Consider the following 13201-nt stretch of genomic DNA (forward strand, 5'->3'; position numbering starts at 1 on the left):
GTTGCTGTATTTATAACATTATAACCTCAGCAGTAAGACCATTTATTGAGTTATAATTTATTAAACCTCATTTGCATACCTGGTATTAATTATCTTATCCATATAACCATAATACTATTCTTAATATTGATTATCTTAAGTACTTTAGAGGCATTGTCTTATTTAATCTTCACAACTACCTTTCAAATTGTTGTTCTTATTTTACAGCTAGGGAAACCAAGTCTCAGTTTTCATAACTTCCCTCAAACTCATAATGTGGAACAGAGCTTGAAAAAGAATACAGATTTGACAAAAGCCATGATCTGTCTACCATGATACCTTGTCTTCATAAAAGTAAACTTTTATTTCTGCCTTACAAGATCACAAGTTGATTTTTAAAAGCCCCCATCCCCCTTTATTTTTTCCTTGATTATATGCCAGATTTGCCAGTTCAGTGGTTACTCAAGACCAGAACCCTTAAATCAAGCATAAGATGTCTCTCTCTTAGGGAAGGAGCATGTCAGGCATACAGTAAATGAACAGACAGCTACACTTCCTAAACATTGAATTGTTCTGTTGAGTAGGAGCAGAGTCAGTGGATTCTTATGAATACATCATATAGAAGCTCCTAGGTTTAATACATAGACAAAATCAAACACAAATGTTTCTAATTTTAGGTATTATGAGGATTACTTACTTGGTCTTCTGTTTTTTTTCCCCTTTGACAGTGAGGTTGACCTTAATTCCATGGGCAGTTGGGGCATTTTCCCTCTCTAGTGACTATAAATAAACACATTAAGAAGTCAGGCTCAGTAGAGCATCAAAGCATATCAGCCGCAGTGTAGGTGTTCCTCCACCTGGGTGGGAATGCTGTGTGGGAGGGTGCTTTTTCACAAGATGTTGCATGATGGGCCCCTTCTTGATCTCAAGCATTTCCCCAGTGAAGGCACTGCCAGAGAGTGGGGGCGGAAACCAGAACATTCCGCAACCTCTTGTGATCAGAAACAAAGTACCAATCACTGGCCTAAAAGTTGGCCTGAGGCAGTTGCAGGAATTCAGTGAAATTTATTCTCACACTGTCCAGTGCCCAACTGTTTATCCCCTTATAGAGAGGGTGACTATTTGTCTTGGTCTGCTTGGGACAGCCTCAGTTTACATTTCTGTCCCAGGATCATACCACTACCTTTTTCACTGTCAGTAGTCCCAGTGAAGACAATGTATTATAAATTACATGATAACTTTATTTAGAAACAGCCCTCCTATCTTCCCATCTCCACACCCCTACACGATAATGAATATCTCAGGAGTAAGAACCAGGTTTCATTTACCCTTGCATACTTTCTGAGCACTTCACTCTGACCGTTTTATGTAGTTTGTACTCAACAAATGCTTGCTTTATTAAATTGAATCCATATGAATACTCCCATAGTGAAGAAAGAAAGAAAGAAAGAAAGAAAGAAAGAAAGAGGGAAAGAAAGAAAGAAAGAAAGAAAGAAGGAAAGGAAGGAAGGAAGGAAGGAAGGAAGGAAGGAAGGAAGGAAGGAAGAAAAGAATAAGAAAAGAGAAAGAAAACAATATGCATTAACTATTGTGTGGTAGACAGTGTCTTAGGCAATGATTTATATTATTTATATTTATATTTGGAACTCATAACTACGCTGCTAGGCATTCTCATTTTACTGAAGAGGAAATTCAGAGAAATTAAGTAATCAGACTAAGTTGTATGGTCAGAAAATAATGTAGCAAAAATGCAGTCCAGTTCCATATCATGTCTAAGCTCAAGATACTATTATCATTCTCCCTGCTTCCCCCTGAAGGGTTTATGTCCGTACCCTTGTGTAATGCTTTCCCAGTTTATAATCCATAATGGTATGGAAACCTCAAAACAGACTTTGAGGTAGGTAGTTTCATCTTCATTCTACAAGTTAAAAAATGTTTTAATGTTTATTTTTTTTTGAAAGAGAAAGAGAGACAGAGCATGAAAAGAGGAAGGGCAGAGAGAGAAGAAGATGCAGACTTGAAGCAGGCTCATGGCTCTGAGCTGGCAGCACAGAGCCTGACACGAGGCTCAAACTCAGGAACTTTGGGATCATGATCGGAGCCGAAGTCAGATGCTTACTGACTGAGACAGCCAGGTGCCCCTCTGCAAAGTTTTATTTGTTTGTTTTGCTCAAGGTCACACTGAAGATTAACAGTAGAACTGGTCTCAGTTCCTTTTACTCAAATCCCAAATTCCTTTGATCTAATATTTTTATAAATACTGAAAATGGAGAAGTACGTTAGTTGGTGATATGTTCAACATCTTGTAATTAATTGTGCTCTCCCCACTTCATGCCAACCCTCCTTCCTCAGTTAGACTGCATACAACCTGTTAATTTGTACTGATGATGAATTCTTACAAACAGTACATTTCTTTGGCTTGTAATGTTTTCCTAAAATTGTTATCAAAAGCACTTCGGGTTAAAAATGTCACAGTATCATATCTTTCCCAGTTAATAATTTTTGTTACTAACTCATGCTTTCCCATTAGGAATACCTCAGTATCCCCTGACAGACCTCACAAACCTCAAGTAAAATCTATTAATTTGGAAAGATATTTGGCAGGAACAAGGAGTGGGATTTTGAACATGAAATATAGTAGGTAAACACATGAAAATGTCATCCATATACACATTTCCATACAAAGATACATTTTAAAACAAATAGACAGTAGCTACTTGAACTCATGTTTGTCCCACGAAGGCACTGGTATGATAAGTGTTTTTCCATAAACCCTTTCTCTAATCCTCTAGAATTTTAAAATACAGAGCACACAAAATTGCTTGCAAATGTGTTTTCTTGCACATCCTTCTTGAAGTCCTAGTTGTTATGACATTCCATAACATTTTTGGCATCATGGAGGGACTGAAATAATTCTGATCTGTGTAAGCTTAGAACATTTATAAAAGTAAGCCATACACTTGCTTTTTAGAACGCAAAAGTGACAAGAAGTTACCTAGAAGCTGCGAGGGCTACAAATACCTACAGAATCACAAAACAAAGGTGGTGGTAGTCTTACCTGACAGATTTCAGCTGAGCTAGAATTTTTACCACATTTGTAAGAGCATTCCTATCCCAATACACCAAAAACTCACCTAAAAAGAAAGAAAGTGATATGAAATCTAAAACGTGACAAATTATACCGGAACAATGAAACCTAAGGGATTTCTGTAATTTAGACATTGCATATGCAGAAGAGAGCACAATCCAAGAAAATTCCAAGTCGGGAATCTGACTTTTGTTCCCCTGGATTGGGAAATAAATAATTACAAGTGATACTGTGGCTCCTCCTATGTTGTTTCCCTATAGTCTTCCCTCTTTCCAGAATAGTGTTCCACGTGTAAGTACAAACGTTGAAATGTGACAGCTGTCACTTATACAGTGACGGACATCAGTTTTGAAGTTCTTATGATGTGCAAATACTGAGTTTATCTTATCTCTAGTATTCACTGCAGTCTAGTGAAAAAGGGTCTTAATTCTATTTTGAAGATGAGCAATTGAGTGTCAAAGAAATGAAACACCTTGTTTAAGCTAATAATATTATAAATGGCTGAGCAAAAATGTGAGCTTAGCTCTGTCTCAAATCCTCCAGTCTTCAATATTAAGATTCCCCACTTATTGACACATAGTATGTATCTTTACTTGATGATCACATAGAAGTTTGTTAATATGTCCCAAAACCAGAAGCAGAGGCACCCAGAGAAAGCTTCAATAAAAAGAGTCACTATTGGAAAAACTGTATGGTGTAGTTACCATGCAGTGGTATCTGATGGTGACAGGAATGGCGTGAAGAACCTAGAATTGGTAGGAAATTAGGAACAAGGGAGTTTCCATGGTAAACGATAAAATTACATCAGAATTTGCCAACTATAGGGGTACCTGTATGGCTCAATTGGTTAACCATCTGACTTCTGCTCAGGTCATGATCTCATGCTCTGTGAGTTCAAGCCCCACATGGGGTTCGGTGCTGACGGCTCAGAGCCTGGAACCTGCTTTAGATTTTGTGTCTCCCTCTCTCTGCCCCCTGCCTTCTCACCCTCCGTTTCTCTCTCCCTCTTTTTAAAAAATAAATAAGCATTTAAATTAAAAAAAAAAAAGAACTTGCCAACTATACTGTATTATTCAAGTGCATTTCCAAAGAGACTCAATAATAAAAGTCACTTAATATTAACACTTTGTTGAATTGAATTGAAATTTTCTTTCTTTCTTTCTTTGGTACTTGAGAATATGACAGTATTACAGAACACAGGCAACCTTGGTTATCATTGCTCTATTTCACTGGGGATGTATTGATTATCACTGTTCAGATTGACAGGACAGAAAGACCTAGATTTTTCTTCAATGTTTTTGAAAAATCTCTCTATTAAACCTGGAAAGTGAGTAAGCTGAAAATGTCTTTGTAAGAAATACTCAGCACAAACAGCATAGATTTCAGAGTTGTCTAGGCTATGCTTGGTCTAAAACCACTACTCAGCAGCTATCTGACCTTGCTCTTGATCTTGGATAAAGCACTTTTATGTACATTTTTTTCCATTTGTAAAATGAGACTATTGACACTAATTTTTACAGATTTTTATTTTTTATTTTTTTAATTACAGATTTTATAGCCATAAGGACCAAAATGATATCAAATATCAAAGTGTCAGACACATAGCAAATTCTGTCTCATTTTTGAAGCTTATTCAAAAGTTCTATTTTAATGCCTGGAAGTCTAAACTAAGCAAGAAATGTTTTCCTGGGGTGCCTGGGTGGCTCAGTTGGTTGAGCGTCCGACTTCAGCTCAGGTCATAATCTCACAGTTCGTGGGTTGGAGCCCCATGTAGGGCTCTGTGCTGACAGCTCAGAGCCTGTAGCCTGCTTCCAACTCTGTGTGTTCCTCTCTCTCTACCCCTCCCCTGCTCATGATCTGTCTCTGTTTCTCAAAAATAAATGTTTAAAAGAAAGAAATGTTTTACCTTTATATTTATTTAGCAAATCAAGCCCATAGCAGATCATGCACGTGTTTTCCCTTTTGCTGTTCTATAATGGAGGGTCTGCTTGGTACTTAGGGCAGTTAGTGAAGGACATTGACCCTCATGCTCAGTTGCCCTTCCAATTGGATATTCCTTTAGAATGTTCTACCGCTGCAATGCCAGTAGTCTGTTTTAATATTAAATAACATTATCTGCTGGACTTTGAAATTTGCTTCTTCAAGGTTTGAGTCACTGTCTCTTCAGCTTAGCTGAGTGCATGGAGAATGAGTGAATGAAGTTTTAACTATAGTCTCTTTTAGCTACAATGACTTTGAGAAGTTGATTGTTTGGAATATACATTTCAGTTTTACATGGAAAATGTACATGGAGGTAGATCAATATTCCAGCTTTAAAAAAATCTTGAAAGTTTTTCTTTGAGTTTTTCCTTTTTTTTCCAGTAAGACAGGAATTAAACATAGATTATGAAGATGGAATGGATCCCTGGAATTTATACAATTTAATTTAAATTGTTGAGTGTCTACTATGGGACAGAAACTTCTGGGTACTGAGATTAACTCAGAGGACAAAACTGACAAGGCCCTTTAGAAAGCTTTGACTTTAGTGGAAGGATGTTGATATTTAAAATATTATATAGTATATTAGTAGAGAATACATTTTTGAAGAAAAAATAGAGCATACAAAGGAGATTTGGAAGTGGTTGTTTGCACTTTAAATAGATTAATCAAAGAAGGTGACATTTGAGCAGACTTTAAAAGATGATTTAGTCATTTATATTAATCTAAGTATCTAATTATTAAAATGATATACCATCTTTTTTTTTATAAATATGGTAACTAAGAACCAAATAAATAGTACAAAATCACAAGACAGCTCAGAGACAGGATAGAGAAAGAAATTTGGTCTCCTGTTGCAGGTAAGTGTTTTCACTATTTTACAATAGGGGTTGGAAACATTTTTCTTTGTGAGAATATGTAAATAAAATTCAAATGTCAAATTACAGTGCCCCAAATCCTCCAACCTTCTCATATTGCTTTTCCTTTTATTAAAAAAAAAGTTTATTTATTTATTTATTTATTTAGAGAGAATGTACTCACACATGAGCCTGGGAAGGGGCAGAGAGTGAGGAGACAGAGAATCTTAAGCAGGCCCTGTGCTTTGACATGGGGCCTAATCCCAAAAACCAGGAGATCATGACCTGAGCCAAAATCAAGAGTCAGAAGCTCAACAGAGTGAGCCATCCAGGTGCCCCACTCTTTCTTTTAATAGAAAAGAAAAGGAAAGGAAAAGAAAGGAAAGGAAAGGAAAGGAAAGGAAAGGAAAGGAAAGGAAAGGAAAGGAAAGGAAAGGAAAGGAAAGGAAGAAGGAAGGAAGGAAGGAAGGAAGGAAAGAAGGAAGGAAGAAAGAGAAGGAAAGGAAAGGAAAAGCAAGAAAAGGAAAGGAAAGAAGAAAGAAATGCAAAAACACAAGCACAAGACCAAAAAACAGAGAGACAAGAAAGCTCAGTCTCCTGACTTTGATAGACTATGGTACCAAGTAGTCTTCACCCACCTCAATCACAAAGATTATAAAGACTGTCAGGAAGTCTTTCTCCAGTTTTTGTTTCTTCTGGATTCTCTGTCTCCCCTAATGTGTCATATTTCCTTCAACAATTTTCCTTTCTTATCCCCCAGGTTGAACCCAAAGATGAACACAACCTCTTTTCCCTGTAGTGTAATGTTGAAACACCAATATAATATCCATGATGTAGCAGCTTTTCCATAAAGATTGTGGGTAATAAAAGAGAATCACTTCAGCACAATATGGTTTACAATATGGTATTACTTACTTAAAGTTGATAAGAGAGCAGATCTTAAATGTTCTCACCCCTGACCTCAAAATGGGAAATGATGGAATCAACTTACCCTGCTGTGGTAATCATTTTGCAATATATAAGTGTATTAGGTCATCACATTGTATGTCTGAAACTTACACAATGTTATATGTTACTTATATCTTAATGAGCTAGAAAAAATTAAGACTCAATATGAGTTAGTCTCATTGCTAGAATCCTTTTGGCTCTCCTTATATTGGTCTTGAGTTATCCTCACTGGTTTTGAGAGATATCTCTGCCACCAGCCAGATTCCTGTACTGTTTCTTTGTCTTCACTCCTATTCCATGTCCCCAACACCATACCCTAGATGTCTAGTCTTGTCAGTTTCTTTACCCTTTCCTCCCTTTGGTAGCATTTAATTTTCCCAAATTCTTTTCCTTTTTCCTATTAGAATTTGTTCCAAGCAAGGTGCAGAACTAAGGAGACTATTAATGATAACAACAAACAATCTAACCTATTACATGGTGGGTAATTGAATAGTGCAGCATCTTTAGGGAAGAATGTGTCGGGAGGGCAGGCCTGACATTTTACCCTCTAACAAAGGTCACAGCACATATGAATGAATAGGTACAAGTGTTTGCAAAAGGGAGCTGGAGATACTGGGGTTTCTTCAGATCAAAGAGGTACATTTCCTCTCCCTTCCATGTTAATATTTTTGATGTAGAGATGCACCTTCTAATTGATATAGCTGTTAAGTGTGCTGGTTCTTTTGTTTTCACTGAAAAGTTATTAATAAATTGACTCTATGTCTTATAATCATCATGAACCTTGCTCAGAGTGAGCTTCAATGGGAAATAAAGAGTTTGAAGACGTTGAATGCTACTAAAAGGAGAAAAAGATTTTTTAAAATGGGAAATAGCTGAGAATAAAATTAATAAGTTGATGCTGTGGCTTACAGTCAGCAAAATATTGAAAGCAAGGAATATTTTGCGATGAGAGACATGAAATTTCCTTCACATGTCAAACCATTAACCATTCTGCTTCTTCACGATTTTGAAATCCAAGATGAATAGAAGTTTCATAGGCAATACTGTTTCATTTATTTATTTACTTATTTATACTGAGAGAGAGAGAGGGAGAGAACATGCAAGTGGGGAAGGGACAGGGTGGGGAGTGGGCGAGAGAATCCAAGCAGGCTTTGCACCACCAGTGCAGAGCCTAATGAAGTGTTTGAACTCATCAACCATGAGATCATAACCCTAACTGAAGTTGGATGCTTAACTCACTGAGCCACCCAGGCACGCCCTGACAATACTGTTTCTGGATGATTGTTCACTAGAAAGAGCAGTACTCTTTGCCTTGTCAGCTGTAAGCTTCTGGTAGTTAACCCTGGGACCTCATAGATATAATGATAATGTTTAGAACAAGTATTCACCTGACCTGAACAAGTTGTTTGTGGATTGAATATTAACACTTAGCTGGTGTTAATATTAAAATATAAAGTAGTCAAGTCTCTGAAAGCCAGAGTTCTGATTTTCTGCTGAGACTATTGCAAAACAAAAACCTGTTATATAATTTAAATACCTCATGATAAAAATAATTAGAACCTTGGGGTGCCTGGTTGGCTCAGTCAGTTAAGTGACCGACTTCAGCTCAGGCCAGGATCTCATGGTTCATGGATTTGAGCCCCGCGTCGGGGTCCTTGCTGACACCTCAGAGCCTGAAACCTGCTTCAGACTCTGTGTCTCCCTCTCTCTCTGATCTTCCCCTACTTGTGCTTTTTGTCTCTCAGTCTCTCAAGAATAAATAAATGTTAAAATTTTTTAAAATAATTAAAAGCTTCGGTTAAAATAAAAAAAAAAAACAACTAAAGACCTATTTCCCATTAACACTGATTATACCAAGTCTGCAAAGTTAGAGAAGGAATTTTAACAACTGGATGCAGATAGCTCCTGGCAGAGACTTTGTAACCAGAGTAATTATTTGTAACTAAAAGCATATTTTGTCCATCAGAGCTTCCCGTGGCCTAATTTAAATCCATGGAGTAAAGTTGGGAGTGAAGACAGTATCCAGACTAAACAAATAATCAAAGATTTATTCCTTTATCCAGATGTCAAGAGCAAAATCAGAATTTCCTCTGTTTGACGGAAAATGTTTCTGATTTGGGGCATATTGAATAATTTATGTTTTCTTCTTTTGCTTTTTAAATTATATCCTTATTTTCTATAGTAGCCACCATTTCTTGGGCATTATGGACCAGGCTTCATGCCTCTGTCTTCCAGAAGCTGGTCGTCTACAACAATTAACTGACGCAGACAGATCCACATATACATTCTTTAAAATAGGCAAGGATTCTTTCAGAATTCAAAATGAGTACCACAGGATGCTGCTTCCCACAGAAGCTGAGGTAGAGTGAGCAGGAGTGAGTCAGGAAAGGTTCCACAGAGCAGAGGAAGCAGGAACTAGATCCTGTGAAAAGACTAGACTTTGTAGAGCTAGGGTCAGGGAAGACCACTGAGAAAAAGAAGTATGAACAAAATGGGGAACTGTCCCCTCAGAGGTTTGCTGGGGATACTGCAGAACAATTGGCAGCCTAACAAGAACAGAAACAGGAACTGTACTGGATTTTCATCTCTTTTCTCATTTGTCCAAGCGGTAATCTGACTTATCCTCTGGGTACACGTGTCGTAAATGTCCAAATGAAGGGGAGACTGGGAGATAAAACTGAGGACTACAGATGTTTTATTAATAATTTTAAAATGGTAAATCAACGGAGTCAAGAGACAATCAACCATCTGTTCAGGGGTACTCCACTATGAACATGAATAATGGCCAATGAGGTAGATGTTATTATCTTTCATTTTACAGATCAGGAGAAACAAGGTAGCAAGTTTGAGACACTTAAAGATTTCTAGTAACACTTGTAAGGTCTTAGTATCCCCATGTTCCAGTTTGAAGCTCAGAAAGGTTAAATGATTTGCCAACTACACAACTTGCTTGCACTTAGAGCCAACTTGAGCAAAGGTCTCCTGAATACCAGTCCTTTCCTCTTTTCCCTCCACACCCGCTGCTTCAGGCAATCACGGGCACCCATCCTTCACCCTCCCTTACTCGGGCTGAGACACCACTAAGGGTGGTGTTGTGTATTACAGATTCCATTTCACTAATTTAAAATGCTGAGATGGTCAACTTGTATCACTTCCATTTTTTTCCCCAGTAATGTTTAACCTTAAGTTAAAAAAAAAATCTGGAAGATAAAAGAGCATGTTATCTGGCGAGTTCATTCCACCCACATGGTTATTAATTTCAGAACACATCTAAATTCCTTCTCTGTGGCACATGCTTTAGTCCAGGAGCAGACAGCTCCTGGCTGGGGTCAGATTTCAAGTTCTCATCTGTTGGTACCAATACCACTACCAGATTCTTCTTTGTAGTCAACTCTTGGGGTCTTCCCTGAATACGACTTGGGTCTGAAGATCTATCCAAGTGCCTGTCGTCATCAGTCTTTTCAGAAAATCATAGCCTTCACTCTTGGCAAAACGTCTACTGTACTGAGCTTTGCTTTTGGAAACAACTTCTCCCTGAGACCTGATTTAAAGAAACTCTCTGCCATACTTCCCAGCATGGAGGTGAAGAACTTCGCAGTTTGGGATTACGTCGTATTTGCAGCCCTCTTTGTCATTTCCTCTGGAATTGGGGTGTTCTTTGCTATCAAGGAGAGGAAAAAGGCAACTTCAAGGGAGTTCCTGGTTGGGGGAAGGCAAATGAGCTTCGGCCCTGTAGCTTTGTCTCTGACAGCCAGCTTCATGTCAGCTGTCACTGTCCTGGGGACACCCTCTGAGGTTTACCGCTTTGGGGCATCGTTTGTGCTCTTCTTCATTTCATATACATTCGTCATCATCCTCACCTCAGAGCTCTTCCTTCCCGTGTTCTACAGATCTGGCATCACCAGCACTTACGAGGTAAGACAACTATTCCCTGATGTGGGAAACAAAGGTAGAAAGAAACGCAGATAAAATTAAATTTCCTTCTAACCTGCAGCCCATTGACAAATACTTAAGGCAGGTGGACTAGAACAATTCTCCAGGAACTCACAACTGTCTTTCTGTTCATGTTCTGCTAGAGGGTGAAACCACCTTAACTTGCAATAGCTAGGCCTGAGGATCCCGTGAGTCTCCTTTAACATATAAAAGTCCTTTTGGAAACTTCCCCTTGACTTTGCCTCCCCCAGCTCCCAAGTGTATAATCAGTCACTCCTCACAACCCCAGAGCAGCTCTTTCTGCCCGTGGGTTCTTGCCTGGTCCCATGATTTAATAAAAGAACACCTATTTGCACTGAAGACATCTCAAGAATTCTTTCTTGACCACTGGGTCTGCACCCCAACACTTCAAAACACATCATTCTCTTCTTCACTTTGGAAGGAATTGCTCTTTTCTCTCCACTTGGACATTTTTTGTTATTCTTTTTTTTTCTTCTAATAACATACATCATCTTAACAACACATTGTAGTTCAAAAACATTTATTTTCAGGACAATTACATATCACAATAAAATACATTTTATTGTTATTGGGAAAAATTATCTTTGGATATACAACTGTTTTTCTATTTGTAAGATGAAAATCTGGAGCCAATCCCAGAAAGCTATTTCGATGATTAGAGGAGAACCTATCTGTAACCACGTTATGCATGGCCTGACTTGTAAGAGCGTTTCAATGAGAGAGAGCTAAAGTCATTATCTGTATTATTGACATCATTATTCTAAAAAGTATTCAGAACATATACTGTAAATATTGTCATTTTCCAGATAAGAACAATGAAACTTACATAAATGACTTAGTCAAAATAAAGCCTACTGTGAGCCCATTTTGTCTTTATCCCTTTCCATCATATAGTAGATGAGTATTACAATCTTCCAATTTTCAATGGAGAAATGGTCATGTGTTTTAAAAAATTAGAAAATATTCCAAAGGGGGGAATATTTGAATAATAGAAATATGGGGATTATGTTAGTGAAAAGAAAATGAGGCAGTGGCAGTTTGATTTTATAATAATTCTCTAGAAAAATAGCATGTTAAAACTTAAATTTGAATGTCCAATATTTAAGCATGATCCTAAATCAATTTATCAGTTTATTTTCCTTATCTAATATCATCCCTACTAAGTCACAGCAGAGGACTCTTAACAGACCTAACAGATCTTTTTTTTATTTAACTCCCTAAATTAACTGATTATAAGAGATTACTCTAGACTTCAAAGGCCACTTAGGCACAAACTTTCCAGAAAGCTTTAAAACTTACTATTCCACAGATAATCATACCCTAAATATCCAACCTCCAATTCCCCTCCCCACCAAAACTAAGTAATCAGAATTAGGTAATACAACAGTTACTTTCTGGGATGTCATTCAAGGGAAAATGACTAAATTTTACTTAATCCTAAAATACATATGCACATGTCTTTATTGTTTATCAGTGTACTGCTAAAAACATAAATATATCCTTGGTTTTTTCCATTCAGACATTAAGGTTTGACTCCCAAAGGCATTGCTAGCATTAAAAGAAAGAAAGAAAGAAAAAAAGACTACCTAAGTAACTGCTAGATAAAGAGAAAGACCAAGAGAAAGAGAAAGAGAAGAGTCAGAAAACAGGAGTTCAATTTCAAAGTCCATTACTTAATAACAGGATGACTTTGTGCAAGTTAGTGAGTATCACCTCCAGCTTTCAGACAGGAAATCATAACTCCCTTCTTTCATGCAGGTTTACTTAAGTGTAAAAGAGCTTTTCAAATTATTAAAAAATATAGCCAAATGTGGAAAATCATTTTTACAACAAATTCAAGTCTATTCAATACTCATTAAGCATCTATGTTCTAGGCACACTCTAGGTCCCAGAGATGAAACACTGAGCCCAAATCCTGCTCGCATGGCACTTGCTTTATGACAGAGAAGGTGATCAGTAAACATACAATGTAACAGAATCATAACAGGAAAGTATTTGCTATTTAGCTGTGTGTTGAGCACTGCTCTAGCTCTAGATACTTTGCATGTATTAAATCATTTGGCCTTCAAATAACCTTTTTAGATAAGTTCTATTATTACCATCCCACTTAACAGACTAGAAAAATGAGGCACAGACAGTTAAGTCACTTGCTCAATGTCACACAGCTAGCAAGTGGCAGTTTTTCAAACCTCGGCAGTCTAATTTTTATTTTTTTTAATGTTTATTTTTGTAAGGAGAGAGAGAGAAAGAGAGAGTACCAGGGAGGGACAGAGAGGGAGACAGAATCTGAAGCAGGCTCCAGGCTCTGAACCGTCAACCAGGAGCCCGATGCAGGGCTTGAACCTACCAACCGTGAAATCATGACTTGAGTCTAGGTCGAATGCTTAACTGACTAAGC

General features: G+C 37.6%; 1 protein-coding gene across 2 annotated transcripts in view; it reads left to right on the forward strand.

The window, feature by feature from the left end:
• Nucleotides 1-10137: 10137 nt before the first annotated feature.
• SLC5A12 (solute carrier family 5 member 12) overlaps nt 10138-13201 on the forward strand; it is a 48577-nt gene continuing 45513 nt past the window's right edge. Inside the window, exon 1 of one of the 2 annotated variants that reach the window (XM_029957175.1) lies at nt 10138-10764. In XM_029957175.1, the coding sequence (XP_029813035.1) occupies nt 10426-10764 (339 nt within the window). In that variant the 5' untranslated portion in view covers nt 10138-10425. The remainder of the gene's footprint in view (nt 10765-13201) is intronic. The other variant, XM_029957176.1, reaches the window with a different exon arrangement.

The sequence above is a fragment of the Suricata suricatta genome, chromosome 11, assembly GCF_006229205.1.
Source record: "Suricata suricatta isolate VVHF042 chromosome 11, meerkat_22Aug2017_6uvM2_HiC, whole genome shotgun sequence".
Lineage (NCBI taxonomy): Eukaryota > Metazoa > Chordata > Mammalia > Carnivora > Herpestidae > Suricata > Suricata suricatta.